Source organism: Anolis carolinensis, chromosome 3, assembly GCF_035594765.1.
Source record: "Anolis carolinensis isolate JA03-04 chromosome 3, rAnoCar3.1.pri, whole genome shotgun sequence".
NCBI classification, from domain to species: Eukaryota; Metazoa; Chordata; class Lepidosauria; order Squamata; family Dactyloidae; genus Anolis; species Anolis carolinensis.
The window spans coordinates 234,095,065-234,115,477 of NC_085843.1; the positions used below are offsets into that span (position 1 = coordinate 234,095,065).

General features: G+C 43.5%; 2 protein-coding genes across 3 annotated transcripts in view; both read left to right on the plus strand.

Moving 5' to 3' along the window:
• The window catches only part of ubtd1 (ubiquitin domain containing 1), a 32,267-nt gene extending 27,838 nt beyond the window's left edge, over window positions 1-4,429 (plus strand). The window contains exons 2-3 of the mRNA XM_062976351.1: window positions 178-405; window positions 3,290-4,429. Of these exons, the coding sequence (XP_062832421.1) occupies window positions 178-405; window positions 3,290-3,675 (614 nt within the window). The 3' untranslated portion in view covers window positions 3,676-4,429. The remainder of the gene's footprint in view (window positions 1-177; window positions 406-3,289) is intronic.
• Window positions 4,430-8,251: 3,822 nt separating this feature from the next.
• On the plus strand, window positions 8,252-18,492 carry ankrd2 (ankyrin repeat domain 2). Of its 2 annotated transcripts, XM_003218467.4 has the most exons (9): window positions 8,262-8,588; window positions 10,037-10,156; window positions 13,114-13,257; window positions 13,750-13,857; window positions 15,260-15,358; window positions 15,653-15,751; window positions 16,123-16,221; window positions 17,849-17,947; window positions 18,274-18,492. In XM_003218467.4, exons 1-9 carry the CDS (start codon window positions 8,520-8,522, stop codon window positions 18,370-18,372), a joined length of 936 nt encoding a protein of 311 aa, XP_003218515.1. In that variant the 5' UTR covers window positions 8,262-8,519; the 3' UTR covers window positions 18,373-18,492. The 2 variants fall into 2 exon arrangements, with proteins under 2 accessions (XP_062832422.1, XP_003218515.1); XM_062976352.1 differs by lacking the exon at window positions 16,123-16,221 and having other exon boundaries at window positions 8,252-8,588.
• Window positions 18,493-20,413: the final 1,921 nt, after the last annotated feature.

Sequence of the window (20,413 nt, forward strand, 5' to 3'; positions counted from 1 at the left end):
GAGAAGGGAGATGGGGGAAGCGAAGGGGTGCTCCTTGCCGAAGACGTGTTGTGTACCTTTCCAGAACATGGTTGTGAAAAGTGGAGGCAGTAGTTATAAGAGGAAATAGGCCAGTCTCAGGAAAATACGTGTGTGTTTCGTGTGTTCTCTATTTGAAGTCTCCCTTTCCCTTTCCAGGGCGTAATGAACCTCTGAAGAAAGATCGCCCCAAATGGAAGAGTGATTACCCCATGACAGATGGGCAGCTGCGGAGCAAGCGGGATGAGTTCTGGGACACGGCGCCTGCCTTCGAGGGCCGCAAGGAGATCTGGGACGCGCTCAAGGCGGCTGCCTATGCAGTGGAGTCAAATGATCACGGGCTAGCACAGGCCATCATTGACGGTGCTGGAGTTACCTTGCCCCATGGTATGTGTGGGATGGAGAAGCAGAAATGTCACAGGGCTAAAACCTTTTGCCTCCCTGTCTTAGTTGCAAAGCAGAAATTGTACCCTGAACTGTGAGCACAGAACGGGGACATCTACCTAGTGTTCGGACATTCTCAAGTCAATCCCCTTGGCTGTCACCATGTGTACTGAACAAATCCGTGTTTACTGTTATGTGTTTATAGTAAGTACAAGAATAGTAATTACAAGTAAGTAACCAGGAAGCAAGCACTGCTCCCTATGTTACAAGTACTGTGCACACGATGATAAAAATGTTTGCTATCACAAAATATATGAAGTACTATTACATCTGGTACTTCCAGGATTGTAGAGTTGTTTGACCCCTTCATAGGACTCTGTACACATTTACTTCTAGCTAGAACAAAGGTACAAGTCCACCAGGACCTGAGCAAACAGTTTTTATTTCTAACATATCAGTTTGAACAGGGAATACAAAACAGGACCCTTTATCTCATTTTTGTTATCTAATCCTTGCTGGTCTAACTATAGATTAAGCATGGCTTCCACAGATGGGCAAGATTTCCCAATTTCCTTTCTCCTGCAAAGCAGCACAACACTGGAAAGTTCCTGGGGACATGTGAATGATAGGGGTTGCAGCCACGCACATGGCCCAGGAACACTGATCTGGCCATTTTTGCACTTACCTCTAAACCAATAAGAGGTAATAGAATTTGGGATTGGGCAATTTTATTTCATCACAGAGATAAAGAACAAGAAGGTCTTGTACAACAGAATGGGTGCTGGCATACAAGTCTGGAGGAAGAGAAGTCATAGGACTCTAGGCTAATATGGAAACCTCTATCTGGAATAATAATAATAATAATAATATAATAATAATAATATATAATAATAATAATAATACATCTGAAAATACATCACACAATAATAATAATAATAATAATAATAATAATAATAATAATAATAATAATACATCTGAAAATACATCACACAGTCCTAAACACTTGGGAAGTGTTGGACTTGTGATTTTGTGATACGAAATCCAGCATATAGATTTTGTTTGCTGTGTCATACTATGTCTTTGTGTCAATAATAATAATAATAATAATAATAATAATAATAATAATAATAATATTTTATTTCTATCCTGCCACCATCTCCCTGTAGGGACTTGAGGCGGCTTACAAAGGCACTCCAGGGCACAACATATAACATAACAGATACATGAGTATAAGACAACCTCATATAAGATTATAACAACCACTATCACAAATGTAACATAATATCAAAAAGCACAATTTTAAAATGTAGAACTTGTCTTGATACCAACTACCATGGATTCAAATTAAAGTGCCAGAGTGTCAACCTCATATGGGCCCATTTCAACCTACTCGATGTCCAAAGCCTGTTTAAACATCCATGTCTTTAGGCTGATTTGAAAGGATTGAAGGATGGGACCTAATCTAATCTTTTTTGCGAGGGTATTACAGAGCCAAGTAGCCACTACAGAGAAGGCCCCCTTTCTCATCCCCACCAGCCACGCTTGAGATGGTGGTGGGACTAAGAGAAGGGCCTCCCCTGCTGATCTCAAAGCCAGCACCAGTTCATAGAGAGATGTGGTGTCGAAGATAGGTTTGACCTGAAGCATATCGGGCTTTATAGGTAATAACCTACACCTTGAATTGAGCTTGTTGGAAGCCAGTGGAGCTGCTTCAGTAGGGGTGTGGTATGTTCCCTATAGCTAGCTGCAGTTAGTAATCTGGCAGCCGACCTTTGCACTAATTGCAGTTTCCGAACTGTCTTCAAGGGCAGCCCCATGTAGAGTGCATTACAGTAGTCCATTCTGGATGTAACTAAGGCATGCACCACTGTGGCCAAGTCAGGCTTTTCAAGGTATGGTTGCAGCTGGCGCATAAGTTTTAGTTGTATGAAGTCCCTCCCAGCCATCGCTGACACCTGAGCCTCAAGTGTTAGCGATGGGTCCAGGAGGACACCCAGACTGCGAGCCTGTGTCTTCGGGGGAATGCAACCCATTGAGCACAGGTTGCCGCCCTATACCCCATTCAGCCTCGCAACTGACCAGGAGGACCACTGTCTTGTCTGGATTAAGTCTCTGTTAACCCTTATCCAGTCCATAACAGCTGTCAGACAATCTTGGAAAATATACTTTTTGAACAACATTTCTGGGGATTCTGGGAGTTGTGGACCAAAAAGCTAACTTTTCCAAGGTCTAGAGCTAGGAAGTTAGTCATATTTCAGAGGCACCAGAAACCAAGCCAAGTTTGGGAGAGAAAGTGAAACTTTTAAATGTTTTAAATATTTTAGTTCATCAAAAATAGATTTAGTTTAAATCACTTATTTATTATTATTTTGTTTATATGCCGCCTTCCTCTTGAGGCAAGATCTAAGGTGGTTCACAGATAAAATTAGTAAGAACAATACAATTTTATAAAATACAATAAAGAAGTTTAGGTAAAGGGAAAGATAAAGGTTTTCCTCTGACATTAAGTGTTTGACTCTTGGGAGTGGTGCTCATCTCCATTTCTAAGCCGAATAACCGGCATTGTCCGTAGACACCTCCTAGGTCATGTGGCCAGCATGACTGCATGGAGCGCTGTTACCTTCCCACTAGAGCGGTACCTATTGATCTACTCACATTTGCATGCGTTCAAACTGCTAGGTTGGCAGAAGCTGGGGATAACAGCGGGAGCTCCCCAGATTCCTACCGCCAACCTTTTGTCAGCAAGTTCAGCAGCTCAGCGATTTAACCCACAGATATGGGCTCCATAAATAAGTTTTAAATGGTATAAAATTGTTTTCAAAAATATAAGAGAAACACAGAGATTAAGCCTCTCACGGCCCCTGCTGGTGTCTTCCTTCCATTGCAGGCTCCCTGACTGAGTGCTACGATGAACTGGGCAACCGCTACCAGCTCCCTGTTTACTGCCTGGCCCCGCCTGTCAACCTCATCATGGAGCGGAGCGAGGAGGAAGGGGTGGAGCCCCCAGAGCCGGCCCCCAACACCCGGCGCGAGTTCCCCCTCAAGGTGCGCCTCTCCACTGGCAAGGACCTGCGCCTGAGCGCCAGCATGACTGACACAATCGGGCAGCTCAAGAAGCAGCTCTACGCCCAGGAGGAACTGGAGCCAGGCTGGCAGCGCTGGTTCTTCTCTGGCAAACTCCTGACAGACCGAACCCGCTTGCAGGAGACCAAGATCCAGAAAGACTTTGTCATTCAGGTCATCATCAACCAACCACCGGCACCGAGGAACTGAGCTAGAGGCAGTTGGCAGGACCTCGGTCTACGATCCCAGGGACTGAGCTGGAGCCTGTGATCACAGGAATCTGTTCTTGTACGAGGAGGAAGCAAATGGTATTCTGCTGTAACAAGCTGGAGGATGGCGCTTGAGAGCAGGGCGGCAGGCTGTGCAGCAGGCCAGCCCAGATTGGGCGGTGTTCAAAATGTTTTCTCTTCTTTTATTTGCATCTGATGGTCCCCTGGGCCATTTTTTAAAAAGACCTTCCAAATCCCCAAAGGACCAGATCTTCTTTCTCCACTGCCCTAAACCATTTCCAGACTCTGGGCTCGGCTGGCACCGAAACACATGTCTTCCTCCTATCCCACTTTGCTCTGGGGCAGGTAGAACAACCTGCACAGGGGTTTTAAGCCTGTATGATGGATTGTGGGTGTCATCCCCTTCAGGGACTGAGCATAGACATTCGGCACTGAGAAGCTTTTGTAGGAAGCTTACGACCAAAGCATCCCTCCCACAAGGGATCACTCTAGGGCCGGGCGCCAGAATAAGCATGTAAACATCCTGCTAGTGCTGGCTCCCCATTTGGAGACCTCAGGTAATGCTGAGGTTGGTCCTATTTGCACAATCACTTTTGATGAGCCAATGAGAGGGATGCTCATCCTGGACCTATGGACTGCCCCGCATCCAGATAAGGTGTGATATGGGGAATATGGAGGACGGTTTGTATGGAATAGGCATCAGTGTAATTTATCAATAAAGTCTTTTCCAACTAGCTGTTCTCTGATTCATTTGCAATTTGATTCTGCTCTTTAACCTTGAACAAGCTTTGAATTATTTAATGGAAATTATTTCATTGGAAAGAACAGGGAATATGGAATTAGGTACCTCTTAAATTAAACAATAAAACTCAAAAACAGTAATCAAGCTGGCCTTTGTAATACGGTGCTCAAGTGTTTCTGTAATGATGCCTGATCAACTTCCTGTTCAGACAGAAAGATGAAATTCCAGTGAAATTCAAGGCTAATTTTCAAGGTTTTTTTTTTTAAAAAAAAAATCGTGTTAGAAGTGCCTTGAGAACATACTGCAAGTTACTTCTGGTGTGAGAGAATTGGTTGTGTACAGAGTATATTGCCCAGGGGACACCCGGATGTGTTGTTGGGAGGCTTCTCTTATGTCCCCACAAGCTAGAGCTGACAGATGGGAGCTCACCCCATCTCGCGTATTCGAACCGGCAACCTACAGGTCAGCAACCCAACCTTCAAGGTGAAACTAGAGGTTATCTGGACAAATGTATGGTTATGACCACATATTTGTAACAGGTGGAAAAAGGGGCTATCTATTTTCTACATCCATCAGTTCTTCTCTGCATGTTTATCACTTCGGCCCAACATAGCTCCCTTTCATTTGCAGGGAAGAATCCATTGGCAATGATGGATAATTCCCCTCTGAGCCCTTACAATAAATAGCATTATAGGAAAGCAGGGGTTGGGAGCCCATGTTTCTGTTGTGATGTCTAGATAAGTCCTCAGGTACAGATTTTCTGAACATATCTAATATAGAGATTCTTGAGACAAGGAATACAGAAGAATACATTTGGCAAGCTTTGGCTAAGGTAATATAGCTATACCATCCATTTCTGCTTAAAAAAGAGGGTATGAGAATATACCCAGCAAGATGGCAAGATGTTTCATGCGTTACACGCAGAAACACATTGCTCACAAAGGTGAGATGGAGGTGGGATGACATTGACAAGGGTAACCTATTCTATAGATCTGAATCCAAATAGGGTCCCTTAGGTCAGTGGTTCTCAACCTGTGGGTCCCCAGATGTTTTGGCCTTGAACTCCCAGAAATCCTAACAGCTGGTAAACTGGATGGGATTTCTGGGAGTTGTACGCCAAAACATCTGGAGACTCACAGGTTGAGAACCACTGCCTTAGGTCAATAATAGGATCACAAAAAATAGCATCAGTAAAAGGTTTCTGTGCACTACCCATTTACACAAATCTGTTGGCAACAGCATCCAGTGTTTACAGAGAACTTGGCAGAAAATGCTTCAACTGTATACCACATTTAAAAAAAAAAACAGCTTGGTTAGCAAGCCTTGCAAGTGCTGATTGATTATCAGTAAATGTGTAATTTGTATACCACTTTTTAAATATTCCTATATTCTTGAGATCATGTAAAAATTTCATGGGAGGAAAGGGATCTCAAGTGGAAAACGTTTAAGAAGCCCTGATAGAGATCAGCTTGTGTGATTTGGGCAGGATAAATGAGCTACTCAATTGAAGGTCAAACATGAACACCAATTTACAGGTTGCCACATGATGTATCCTGCTTCAAAATTGAAGTCTTGATTTTGGCTCCAGTTTAACTTCGGAGCTCAGATAAAGAGTATACGTTTACACATGTACACACATGCATGTACAATACTTCCTACATTTCCTAAACCCAAATAACGTGTGTGAACTGTCATCCTCATCTAATGACTTAAGTAACAGAATCATGTACCATTTGAGTCACAGAGAGCAAGGTGAGGCAATGCCCTTCTTTGAAATACCCACTAGAGTACAAAATATAAATGCGTTTACAAAGCACTTCCAATGTTGTAATATTTTTTTTAATAGGACTTGCACAGCTACTGGTATTTTTTTTAAAGAACTTTTGTGATCTATGTAATATGTGAACTTGTTTTCCTTGCACAAATGGGAACTGAGTAATAATACAGGTTGGTTCGAGACATGAGTTCATTGCCATGTGTCATCACACTTTCCAGTCACAATAAGAGTATCAATGAATCCGAGGCTCACTATATTATAGACCAAGATACATACATCAGCATCTACCCTGCCCAACTCAAAACAGAGAGCCTAGTTTGATTTCTGTGGCTCATTCTAGCCCAGGTATGAGCAAACTTCGGTCCTCCAGGTATTTTGGGCTTCAACTCCCACAATTCCTAACAGCTGGTAGGCTGTTGGGAATTGTGGGAGTTAGAGGTCCAAAACACTTGGAGGGCCAAAGTTTTCCCATGCCTGTTCTAACTTGTATCCCTAGGGAAACTGCATTATAGACTTGGAAGAAAGCCTGAATCATTAGACGGAACTAAGGATTTCATTCTACTCCTTTGTACAGAGGAGCACCTTAGCGCTTTCAGGAATGACTTAAGTAGTATTATCCCTTCCCCCAAGACTGAGTGGTGTGTCCATCACCGTAAATAGTTCCCAACTCAACCTTTCCTGGTGCCCTCCCACCTGCCCCCACATCACCCAGTGTGATTCATACCATCCCAAGCTGTTCCAGGCTGTGTGCCTAAGTTAGCTGCTTGGCGAGTTCTTTCCTGGCAGAACCCAGGTACTTGGATGGGTGCCCACCTAAAAAACCCTTGCTGGAGCATGTGGCATTTACAACAACAAGTAACATTTTGGGAAATACAGTTCTATGGTCCTCTTGTTTTACATCTTTTCTCGTGTTTTAGCTGTGATGTGTAAGCCAAGCCACAAAGGGCTTGCTCTTTATTTTCATGCTTGAGTAGAACATTAAGTGATGCCTTATTGCAGTGCTCTAGCTCTAAGGCAAATGTAAAGGTTTTCCCCTGACATTAAGTCTAGTCGTATCTGCCTCTGGGGGTTGGTGCTCATCTCAATTTCTAAGCCGAAGAGCCAGCGTTGTCCATAGATACTTCCAAGGTCATGTGGCTGGCATGACTGCATGGAGCGCTGTTACCTTCCCGCCGGAGTGGTACCTATTGATCTGCATGTTTCCCAACTGCTAGGTTAGCAGAAGCTAGGGCCAACAGTGGGAGCTCACCCTGCTCCCTGAATTCGAACTGCCAACCTTTCAGTCAGCAAGTTCAGGAACTCAGCGGTTCAATTTGCTGCACCATCGGGGGCTCCTTTTCTAGCTCTAAACAGACCCTTATTTTCTAAACTATTATCGGCGACTTTCTAGGCCCTGGCCCTATCATGAGGCAAAGCTGAAGCAGCTGTCTATGGTTGCATGATACCAGGAGGCAGGGAGTGGTGGGAAGATCTTGAAGGACAGAGTTGTACATGCTATATGCCCTGACATGTGCTTCCTAAGCTAGTGTGCGTGTGGTGGAAGGCTAATGTTCAAGATTCTGGTTGCCCCCTTGGCATGGAATAGGAACTGATTTTCCTTTGCTTTAAGCAGCAAAACATCTTGGATCAAACATCCTAGAAGCCTTGTGCTCTTTCTTTGGAGAAAATATCCAGATATGCTCATGAAAAGGTGCTTGGAAAACTGTGGACTACAACTCTCAAAATCTTTCAATCAGCATGGTCACCTGTCATCTTGGCTAGGGCCATCTTGGGAGTTATAGTCCAAAAAGGTAACTTTTCTAAGCTACACTGTCGGGTGTCTAAGATGTCTTCATAGCTGAATAATCTATCAAGAGTGCTGATGACTCATAGGACAACTTTGGAGACTTGTAGCTGGGCACAGAGCCAAAATTCTTGTCCCTAGCCTGATCAACACGGGCATAAGCCTATATGGAACGACTGTGGTTCTGCCAACTTCCCATCTCCCAGGAGAGTCATGAAGCGAATCTTTGTGTGTATCTCCCTATTGGGAGGAGTATTTGTTAATGGGTCACTTTAGAAGGTGACTTGTGGGCCGTTGGACAAGGAGTGAATATGACAGACTGAGCTCATGACAAAGGCGCCCAGTTGGGTGGGAGCTGAGTGCTGGTGTCATTTGGGACCACACACGTGTTAGCTCTATATAGTAGTGGCTTCAAAAGGAAAGGAGCAGATCCAGTGCATGGAAAATTGGGAAGGCTGCTGGGCTAGAATTGATAAAGTGACCAAAAGTACTTTTAACTAATACAAGAGAAACAAGATAGATATGGACCAGGGAGTGAAATGGGCAACAGAACTGATCGACCAAAAGTTGGCTCTGGAGGAGGAACAGCAGGTAAGTCTTGGGGGCTCAAATGAGGTTGGTTTTAGGAAGTAGGAGGCCTGGAAAATATTGAAACTCCAGAGATGAGATTTTAACCCATGGAAAATGTCAGAACTTGGGGATATGAACTGTTTTGGTGACAACTCCTAGAATCTGAAGCCAGCATGGTGTAACTATTATGTAGTTCTAGGAGATGTAGTACTAAAAAATTAAACTCTCTAAAAGCGATACAATATTCTTGCCAAGCAAATAAGAGAACCGCTTTAGGAAGGTGACCTGTGGACAGTTATCTTATCTTGAGATGTCAGGGCTGAAAGGGAAGCCAATTTCTCTCCCTCCAACTTCTTTCCTAAGTAACTTTTAAAAGAGAAATAAATAGAAGAGAAGTTCTTCACTATCTTGACTTTTATTTATTTTTTTCATGTTCATGCCATGTTTGGAATGTTGAAGGCTGGTATAACGGCATCTAACTGCATTCCCTCATCATGCTAAAAAACAACCCAAAGCATGGGGACTCTGGGCAGTTTAGAAGTTAAACACACCAGGGAACACTGGAATAACAGGAAAAAGAATCAAACTAGACCTAGGTCGAAACTCTTGAGGCCACAAGAGATTGTCACAGACAATGAATGTCTCCAGTAAAGCTACCTGGATTGGTCTAGCACAGTGGTTCCCAACCTTTTTTTTGACCAGAGAACAATCTCCGACATTAGTACCAAAAGGGTTATGAATCGGTTTTTGGTCAACTTTAGATTTAGTTTGGTTATTTGGGGTGCTGATTCAGAAATCAGAAAATTGCATTGGATAGACCACATCAGCTCTAGTTTCTGATACAGAACATATGCCATCCAGTAGTAACCATCTGCTCACCCACAGAAAACCATATTTAATCATCTATCTCTGATGTGGTCTCCAATGCAATTTTCTGAATCAGCACCCCAGATAACCCCATGAACAGGCCTAAAAATGAAGACACCAAGGCACCCCCACTTCCAGGCGCCACATGGAACAGCTCCACTCAGGAGGAGGGAGGGAGGAGGAAAAGCAGCAGTCAGGAGGCTTGTTTTTGTGTTTTGTTTCACTGTAAGTTGTTAATGTATGTAAATAAAAATCTTTTTTAAAAGGAGGCTTGTTGTTATGCCTTTCGTGGGTAGTCAGCCTCTCCCCTCCCGATACCCCTGTTGCCTCGGCACTATTAGGTTTCACAAACCCAGTCGCTCTTGTTGCAACGGTGTAGTCATGGTGAGGCTGAGGGCCATATTTTAGTTCTTGTGGACCACTGGTGGTCCATGGACTACTGGTCTATCACCTGCCACATGCAAGCAGAAAAGAACAGAGTTTCTGAATACATTGGAAATACACTTCCCATCATCCTCTTCCTATAACCAAGCAAAGAAAAGAGACAGAGATTGGGCACACGAGTTCTAAGTGTTTTTCCATTACTTGTTTATTTCACCCAGAAACATTCCGCCTCTTCCCTTACAAGTGCAAACCCACCAGAAGTGGCACGGACGGACACCCCACTTCTGGAGGATGAGAAGAGGCATGGAGTCAAGCACAAAGGCATTGAAGGAATTAAGGTGAGAGCGTCTAGGTTGGGACTCTGACTGGGGCTCTTGCATGCTAGTCTGTTGGACATGGGCATCTGATTGCTGGCGGATCCATGGTCCTCGGGGAAGCATTTGAAAGCTATTTGCATTGACAAAAAACATCTGTTCAAAGCAGTCTGTTTTCTCATCTGTGTTGTTATCACTGATCTCATGCTAACAGCCTTTCTACTGCCCCAGCAGACACTGACAGGAATAGATCAATATACGGTCAGTGTGCTTTAGTAGTTAATATGAAGAGCCAGGGCTGGGGAGACACAGATTCAGCAAATTGGGTGACTCTGTGCCAGTCACATGTGTTCAGCATGACCTCCCTTATAGGGCCATTGAAAGGATAACGGAAGAACCATACACACCACCCCAACCTCCTTGGAAGAAATGTGGAATAAAAATAGCAACAGGCAAAGCACCAGCACACTCTGCACTCCAAACTTTTAAGAATACAGTATTTATTTCTGTGCCATCTTGTGGCCAATCATGTCAAATGCTCTATTGTGTTGCCAAAAGCTTTCATGGCTGGAATCACTGTGTTGCTGTGAGTTTTCCGGGCTGTATGGGCATGTTCCAGATGCATTCTCTCCTGACATTACGCCCACAAATATGGCAGGTATCCTCAGAGGTTGTGAGGTCTGTTGAAAACTAGACAAGTGGGGTTTATATATCTGTGGAATGTCCAGGTGGGAAAAAGAACTCTTGTCTGCTTGAGGCAGGTGTGAATGTTGCAATTGGCCACCTTGGGAGAGCGTGGATGAACTTCCTCTATCAGCTCCAGCTCCATGTGGGGACATGAGAGAAGCCTCCCACAAGAATGGTAAAAACATCCAAACATCTGGGCATCCCCTGGCCAACGTCTTTGCAGATGGCCAATTCTCTCACACCAGAAGCGACTTGCAGTTTCTCAAGTTGCCCCTGATATGAAACCCCCCCTTGATTAGCAATGAATGGCCTTGCAGCTTCAAAACCTGTCTGCTTCCTGCCTGGGGGGATACTTTATTTGGCAGTGTTACCTGGCCCGGATTGATTCCTGTCTGGAATTCCCCTGTTTTCTGAGTGTTGTAGTAGCCACTTATTTAGGCCCCTTCCACACAGCTGAATAAAATCTCACATTTTCTGCTTTGAACTGAAATATATGGCAGTGTGGACTCAGATAACCCAGTTCAAAGCAGATATTGTGGGATTTTCTGCCTTGATATTCTGGGTTATATGGCAGCGTGGAAAGGCCCCCAGACAGCTTTAAATAAAAGCTGGACAGACTTCAGAGCTTCCCTCCCTTGGGTTCTTCCATGTGATCCTGTGTCTCAGATTGCCCCCAATAATTATGGAACTTTTAACATCCAAATATATAATTAGTACCCAAAAAAGCATCCAAACACATTATGGGCCCTTCCACGCAGCCATATCAAGAATATTAAGGCGGAAAATCCCACATTATCTGCTTTGAACTGGATTATATGGCAGTGTGGACTCATATTTCCCAATTCAAAGCAGATATTGTGAGTTATTCTGCCTTGATAAAAGGTAATGGTAAAGGTTTCCCCTGACGTTAAGTCCAGTCGTGACCGACTCTGGGGGTTGGTGCTCATCTCCATTTCTAAGCCGAAGAGCCAGCGTTGTCAATAGACACCTCCATAGTAGATCCACAGACTGTGCTAGTCAACAAGCCATTGGTTCCAGTCACTGGTGAGTTTCCACAAAACAGTACCGGTCTCTGCCATGCTGGAGGAGGTGGGAATGCTGATTCCTACATTAGTAGGTACAAATTCCACATGCACCAGCAGTGAAAATAGGTATGACTACTCTATTGACAATCTTCCTTGTCTATAGGAAATCTAGTGAAATTCCCAGGTTAACCCAAGACATTTTGCTTTCTGAAGTGAATGACAAAATACCACACACACAGGACCCTTCCACACAGCCATATAACCCAGAATATCAAGGCAGAAAATCCCACAATATCTCCATTGAACTGGGTTGTCTGAATCCACACTGCCATATATTCCAGTTCAAAGTAGATAATGTGGGAATTTATTCAGTTGTGTGGAAGGGGCCTCACACATTAGTAATGCAACGAAATTTCAACAGTGAGCCCTTCCACATAGCCACATAATCAAGAATATCAAGACAGATACTCCACAATATCTGCTTTGAACTGGGTTATCCGAGTCCACACTGCCATATAACTGAGTTCAAAGTAGATTTTATACAGCTATGTGGAAGGAGCCAGTGATTATGAAAACTCATCTGTCACTACATTAAGAACAAGAGACTAGTTTAAGGAGTGAAAGGCATACCATGTGGCACACATAATGTTGTCCAGTCCTAGCATCTGCTGGTGGCACCAGTCTTAGCTAGCACTGTCAATAATTCATTTTACAGTTAGAGCTCAAACCTATCCAGAAATCCTGCCCCTGAATGCTAGAGGGTGGAATAGGTAAGCTATTTCTAATGAGTGAATGAAAAATACAACAACATCTAAAATTCCAGTCCACGTAATCCCTTAGGCAGCATAGCCACACTTTCCAGAGATTATGGAACATGTGGTCCAACACACCTAGAATCAGGTTGGAGTAGACTGCCTTGCCTCCAGATGCATACATATCTGTCAATTTAGGATAACACTTCTTGTATTTGGTGAAGTAGACTCTGATTTGCAAAGGTTCATGTTACCATGAATGTGTTAGGCTCTAAAGCAGTGGTTCTCAACCAGTGGTTCCCCAGATGTTTTGGCCTTCAACTCCCAGAAATCCTAACAACTGGTAAACTGGCTGGGATTTCTGGGAGTTTTAGGCCAAAACGTCTGGGGAACCACAAGTTGAGAACCATTGCTCTAAAGTGCCACAAGGCCCTCTGTTGTTTTTCCTATACCGCTGTCCCTATGGAAATGATAAACAAAAGAGTTCTGTAAAAAAATCTCTTACGTTCTCTTGCAGGGACATGAAAGAGTGCGGAAAAGTTCTGTAGACCTAAGACGGGAGATCATTGAAGTTGGTGGCACCCAGTATCTCTTTGAACTATGCAAAAAGCCCAGGAAGAAGAAGGAGGAGAAGAAACCAGAGCCTGAACCAGAGGAAATCGTAAGAGAAATTCTAAAGAGGGAGACTGGAAAGTGAAATAGGAGGCAGAACCCAACATAAACGGGGAGAAGCTGAAGCAAGGACCAGTAGACAGATGAGGAAAGTGTTGGTCCTTCCAGTCCAACATCTGCAAGGCCACATAATTCTTATCTCTAGCTCAGTGGTTCTCAACCTGTGGGTCCCAGATGTTTTGGCCTTCAACTCCCAGAAATCCTAACAGCTGGTAAACTGGCTGGGATTTCTGGGAGTCATAGGCCAAAACACCTGGGAACCCACAAGTTGGGAATCACTGCCTAACTAGTACCATCTCAGAGGTTGATTGCCTCTCTGAATGTACACCTTTTCCCTTGCAAGAAATAGTCTACCTGGATGGGAAATCGGGACTTGCTATGGTCTTCTTCAAGAGGCAACCTTATTGTGGAACATTCATAAATGTCTCCATGCTTACTGCGCTTTTGCAACAACTATTGAAATTTCAAACCTTCTGTACAGACTGGCCCTGTGACTAATGAGGACTTCTTGAAAGCTGCTGTGCAGGGCAAGCTGAATATGGCGGAGAAGTTCCTGGTAGATGGCGGCTCCCCAGACACCTGTGATGAGGTAAACACAAAAAGGGCACAGCTTTCCCATGGCTATTATTTCCGTTTCCATGAAGCTGTTGCCCTCAACTTGAGAGGCACCAGTTCTTATCATATCCAGTCAACATAGACAGATGTCATGCTAACCAGGGATGATGGAATTTGTAATCCAACATATTTGGACACCACCGAAGGGTAGGATATTGAATTTCAGTGCTGGTTCACTGGACACAATGATCTCTCCACAATTAGGGGAGTGCTTATGTTGGAAAAGAATATAAAATTTAGGTAGCAGGAAGCAAAGGCCATCTTTAATATTCAAAAAACAGAATGTTGAATAGGGATCAGTCCTGCCTTTGTGAATAAATGATGTAGTATGCAAATAACATGAGGTAACTGGATACTGGACAAGTTAATAACCAAGATACAATATTTCAGAAGTCCTTGCATTACAAACCCCAGCAGCCCTAGCCAGCATAGTCAATAGTGAGTGATGTTGGGGAGCTACAGTCAACATCTGACTACATTTTGCCCACTCTAGATTTGGACAAACCCAACGAGAAACCTTTCGTTTAGTTACCATGGAACAATATGTTTCTGTTTGGATTTCAAGATGCTAGTGATGACATTGAAAAGGCTTCAAAATTTACTATCTGAGGGAGTGCCTCTTAATATATTCACATAGGGCTTTATCACACTGGAGCATTTATCCACTTTAAATTCGGTTTCTGCATCCTGCAGAATTCTGGAGTTTGTAGTTTGGTGAGACCCAGGACATGTCTAGCTGAGCTGTTTAAAGGCCTCTCCCTAAATTGGATTCAAAGTGGATCCAAATTCTAGTGTGATGAGATCACAACCCAGGGATTGAACTCTGATGCAGGGCTCTTCTCAGTATCCCACCAGTGCAAGCAATATAGTTGTGGAAAGACATGATGCAAGGCCCTCTACAACTCAATATTGGGATGGGTTGTTTGGAACTGGAGAAAACAGCATTTCTTTCTAGTAAAAAAATATTTTAGCAAAACACAATACAAGAAGACTAGGCCAATGACCACTTGGAACACTTCTGGAGCTAAACTTGGAATCATATATGTCTCATCCTAGGTTATAGAGTGACATAATCTATGACACAGAAATAGAACAGGGTCATAGTCCTCATCAGTTGTTCTTGGGCACAACTTAATGAAGTCCCAAGAGTCAGGGAGTTTAAAATTCACCACAGCTCTGGATGACATGAAAGAAGTGGCAGAGATGTGCTTAGATTAGCAAATGATAAAAAGCACTGGAGCAACTGTGGACAGCTAGAGAAAATTTGGGCCTAACAAAAATATTAAATGGGAGCAGGGAGAAAGACTCTGTAATGAGGAAGCAGCTATTTTTGCACCTCTCCATCACTAAAAACTGTCATTCTTTCTCACATTTAGTTCCGTCGGACAGCTTTGCACCGTGCGTCACTTGAGGGGCACGTGGAGATTGCAGAGAAACTCTTGGCCCGAGGTGCCACTGTTGACTTCAGAGATCGAGTAAGACACCCGTTGTCATGTCATTCTATCATCTATACCTGCTTCTGTCATCACAATGCTTCTCTCTGTCTGCTGTTCCACTGCCATCCATTTTCTCTCTGTGGGAAGAGATGGATTTAGGTGGTGCTCCAAATACATCATTAGCTCAGGACTTTCCTGTTAGGTCTAAGGGAGGTTGAAGGGAGGGAAATTGCATGGAACTGATAGAAGTGGTTCCAAAAAGGGATGGGGACAAAAAGATATGCAGGGTGAAGCATTTGTTTTCTCTAATTGATGCACGCTGCTTGCTGACAGCTGGACTCCACCGCTATGCACTGGGCCTGCCGTGGTGGACATCTGGAGGTGGTGAAGCTGTTGCAAGAAAAAGGAGCGAATCTCAATGTGAAAGACAAGGTGAGCTGAGCAGTATGAATTTCAATATTTGGGGTGCTGTCAGAGAAATAAGGATGCAGAATAAATGTTAATGAGCTGTATTTGAAGGGGATTTGCATGAAAGGAGTGGGGAGAAACAGATTTTCTGGGACTTGGGGGGACTGTGATAAGTGGACTGGAAAATATGCTGCTCTAGGCAGAGCTTGAAAGAAAAATCTTTTTTGGACCACAATTCCTGACCACTTTAGTCACTTTAGTTCTGGGATGATCTTGGTGTCTTCTTGAAGATAAAGAACACAGCAAGCAGGGGATGCTTCTGGAAGTAATGTGCAATCATGTGTCTCCTTTTTTGCTCCCATCTTCATGTTTATTTGCTACCTGCTCAAACTCAGCTTCTTAGCACCCCACTTCACGTTGCCACCCGGACTGGCATGGTTGACATTGTGGAGCACTTGCTAAATAATGGAGTGGATGCCAATTCCCGTGATCGGGTAAGAGATGCCTTTTGCGATTATCTGTTTGCTGCAGCATAGACAGCTTGCCTCACTCTAGTACTGTGAGGTTAGGTGACACAATAACAAATACACACAGGACCGTATAGGATATCAGGGCAATATATAACATGCTGATAGCTGATACTCTCTCCACAGAGAAGGGCACACTCACATTTAAAGGAAACAAAATGCAGGAAATTATCCTTTTGATATAATAGTAGAGTAAGATTGAATTTCACTTTAACTTTTGATAACCAGTCTTTAAATCAGTGGTTCCAAACCTTTTTTTGACCACAGGGACCACTCTCCAACATTAGTAACCAAAGGGTTACAAATTGGTTTTTGGTCAACTTTAGATTTGGTTTGGTTATTTGGGGTGCTGATTCAGAAAATTGCATTGGATAGACCACATTAGCTCTAGTTTCTGATACAGAACGTATGCCATCTAGTAGTCGCTATCTGCTCGCCCACAGAAAATCATATTTAATAATCTAGAGCTGATGTGGCCTATCCAATACAATGGTCAGCTGTGTGGAAAGAAGCATAAATAAAATAAATAAAGAGGAAGGAGGTTAGCGGACCGGATTTTCGTTCTCGCGGCTCACTGCTGGGCTGCGGCCCACAGGTTGAGAACCACTGCTTTAAATCAAGGAAACCCTGGAATAACCATTAGGGAGAGAATAATTCATGTGCAAAACTGTGATAGTGGGCTGATGCCTTCTAGGTCTGGGGATTGCTAAACTGCACTTTACCCAACTGAGTAGGTTACTGAGCAGCTTTAATGGCACTAATGGCATCACTAGTTGGGAGATGTTCTAGAGGTTTCACATCATATTTCTGCCCAAAGAAGGCAGCAGACCTAGAAAACAAAACTGCACAGAAAGCACTTTGAAATCTCAGGAGTGAATGTTACAGTGAGCTGCTGCAGAAGGATCACACTGTGATGTCTGAATAATTGTAACAGGGTGAAACTCCCACATCAGTTTCTGGCATCGTAGTCTTAATATTTATTCCTTTCTTTTCAATGAAAGTCTAAATGGATCTCATTCCCAGCTTCTTCCACCTCTATTTCCTTAGTAATGTCTAATCATAACTGGCATGCGAAGTCTATGTGGCTCTCCATATGACAATAAACTACATATCCAGCATACCCAAAGTGGTCGCAACTGTAATTCAAAAATATTTGGAATTCAGCAAATCCCCATCCTTGCTGTAACTCCTACAGCTAATTCTTCTATCCTAAAAAATGATAAATCAATTACATGTTCATACTGCCATTCCTTTTTTTGTGTGTCATCTTAATTAGATTGTAATCCTGAGAGCAGACAACTGTTTCATTGTTCTTTTGCTTTTAAAACACCATGCACAGTGATGACACTATTCTTTGATAGTATTTGCTAATGTCCATCATATTTAGTTCTCCAGTTGGTTTCTGCCCACTAGGCTCTATTCAATACATCCAGACTGTTTTTACATACACATACACACTTTGAAAGACATCTGAACAAGTTTGTGCTTAGATGACCCAACATAATTTCTTATTCTTGCAACATCATGAGCTGCCAGTACCTGCTGCCAGTGTGTCTTTGCCAAATGCCCAAGGGTGCTGTCACGTCTCTTGTAGGAGGGAGAGAGCGCCCTCCATGATGCTGTCCGCCTGAATCGCTACAAGATCATTAAGATGCTCATTCTGCACGGGGCGGACATGATGGCCAAAAACATGGTAAGTCTTGCTGCTTTGTGACCTGCACATTCATCCTGTCATCAAATATTGTTGTAGATTAGGGGGTGATTCTCAGTCTACTTGAGAGACAATGATGGCTAGGGGATTTGGAGGGTTGTAGTTCCAAAACTTAACTTTTCCTACTTCTGTGTGACCGAAAGCATGATTTATCTTGACAATGCTGTATCATGGGCATTTGAGGAGTCACGTACAGTTCTCTAATAAGGAAGTTCCCAAATGTCACTTTCACATTGTTGGTCTGGTCAAACCAGAGGTTCAATGGCACGAGGACACTGATCTTTCTGTTCCTGCCTCTCTTGCTCCAGGCTGGCAAGACTCCAACAGATCTTGTGCAACTATGGCAGACAGACACACGGGATGTACTGGAGAAGCAAGAGCCAGATGCAACAGAAATGCCTGCATAAGGCACCAATGGAAGGAAAGCAGAGAAGGCAAATAGAACTCCAAGAAGAATTGCTCTGGACTTCATTATTCTGTCTCATTAAAATGCAATAAAGAAATAAACAAAGGAAATATCACTCAGAGGTTTGTGCACTGCCTTCCTTCCTTGAGTAGCCATAACATTGTACCTGTAACTCAGCTGCACAAGAAATTCCATCCTGTGATTTTAACAGCTGCACAAAAAATTCAGCACCTTTCCCTGTGATGGTTCACAGATTGAGGAACAACAAAATGTCTAGCCTCAAAGTTAATGGGGTTTCCCTTTTTACAGAAGTGATATTTGCAAACCACCGATCAGAGATCAACTGACTACAAAGTGAAACCCATTCTAGGAATAAAGGGTAAGAGAATCAACCAAAGTCAGGCTTAGAGATGGCAATAATTAATTTGTCCTCTAGCCCCTTTCCTTTAATTGTTTATGACCAAGCAATTGGGAAGACTATATTCCGGCACTCAGGTATTCTCCTGAAATATATAAAGCATATTGCCATTCACCGCAATTTATGTAGGATTTGGGTGGAGAACCTGGCAACTTTCAAATCAGTTCAGCAAACTAGAAAACTGATTAGCTATATATTTTTTATCATGTCAGAAGCGACTTGAGAAAATACTGCAAGTCGCTTCTGGTGTGAGAGAATTGCCTGTCTACACAGACTTTGCCCAGGGTTAGCCTGGGTGTGTTACCATCCTGCTGGGAGCCTTCTCCTATGTCCCTACAAGCTAGAGCTCACCCCATTTTGTGGATTGGAACCAGCAACCTTCTGGTCAGCAACCCAACCTTCAGGTCAGCAGCACAAGGTTTTAATCCATTGCACCATCACAGCTCCCGCTCAGCTATTTTGGTCAGCTAATCAACATAAAGTAGTTCTCTTTTCTTAATATCATTTTGAAATACTATCTGTAAGAATATATGGATTATGTGATGTCACACCAAAAAACTTTCCAGTCCAGCTTAGTGCTCTTGCAGTAGTAAGCTAGATGACTCTGGGAAGCCCACAAGCAAGATATGAAGGTAATAGCACCATACTATTCATGCTCGCCACCAGCTGATATTGAGAAATATACTGCCTGATACAGGAAGTAGGCAAGGCAAAGGTTTTCCCTGACATTAAGTCTAGTCATGTCCGACTCTGGGGGTTGGTGCTCATCTCCATTTCTAAACGAAAGAGCCGGCGTTGTCCGTAGACACTTCCTTGACTGCATGGAGTGCCATTACCTTCCCGCCAGAGCAGTACCTATTGATCTACTCACATTTGCATGTTTTCGAACTGCTAGGTTGGCAGAAGCTGGGACTAACAGCGGGACCCCACCTCACTCCCCGGACTCGAACCGCTGGCCTTTCAGTCAGCAAGTTCAGCAGCTCAGTGGTTTAATCCGCTGAGCCACTGGGAGCTCCCATGAAGGTAATAGCACCATACTACTCATGCTCCCCATCAACTGATATTGAGAAGTATACTGCCTGATACAGGAAGTAATATATAGCCATCAAGACAAATGGCCATTGACAGTTTAAACTTACATGTTCACCACACTATACACAATCTTATGTTATTCTATCATGCTTCACATTTCACCAAACAAAACTGCCTCTCCTCATAAGGAATTGCTCCACCCTCCTGATTGCCTTGGTTCAAGTTCTACAATATCTTCTCCGAAGTACAGACAACATCAGATGCTGTGAAAATGACAGCCACAGATGCAGGCGAAACATCAGGAGGAAATGCTGCCCAAACAGGGCTATACAACCATATAATACCCTTGTTATGGAATTGTGGGAGGTGGGGTTAGATAAGCACTGTTTGGAAGAGAAGGCTGTGCAAAGAGAACTCCTGGGATTCTATAGCATTGAGCCAGGGCAGTTAAAGTGGTGTCAAACTTCATTAATTCTAGTGTAGGCAAACTTGGGTCCTCCAGGTGTTTTGGACTTCGACTCCCACCATTCCTCACATCCTCAGGCCCTTTCCTTTTCCCCCTCAGCCGCTTAAGCGGCTGAGGGGGAAAAGG

Excerpts from the sequence above, each read along its gene's own strand:
- ankrd2 (XM_003218467.4), top strand. The coding sequence starts at position 8,520 with ATGGACCAGGGAGTGAAATGGGCAACAGAACTGATCGACCAAAAGTTG. Across the intron at positions 8,589-10,036 it reads CTCTGGAGGAGGAACAGCAG|AAACATTCCGCCTCTTCCCT; the intron begins GTAAGTCTTGGG and ends TATTTCACCCAG. Across the intron at positions 16,222-17,848 it reads ATGCCAATTCCCGTGATCGG|GAGGGAGAGAGCGCCCTCCA; the intron begins GTAAGAGATGCC and ends CGTCTCTTGTAG.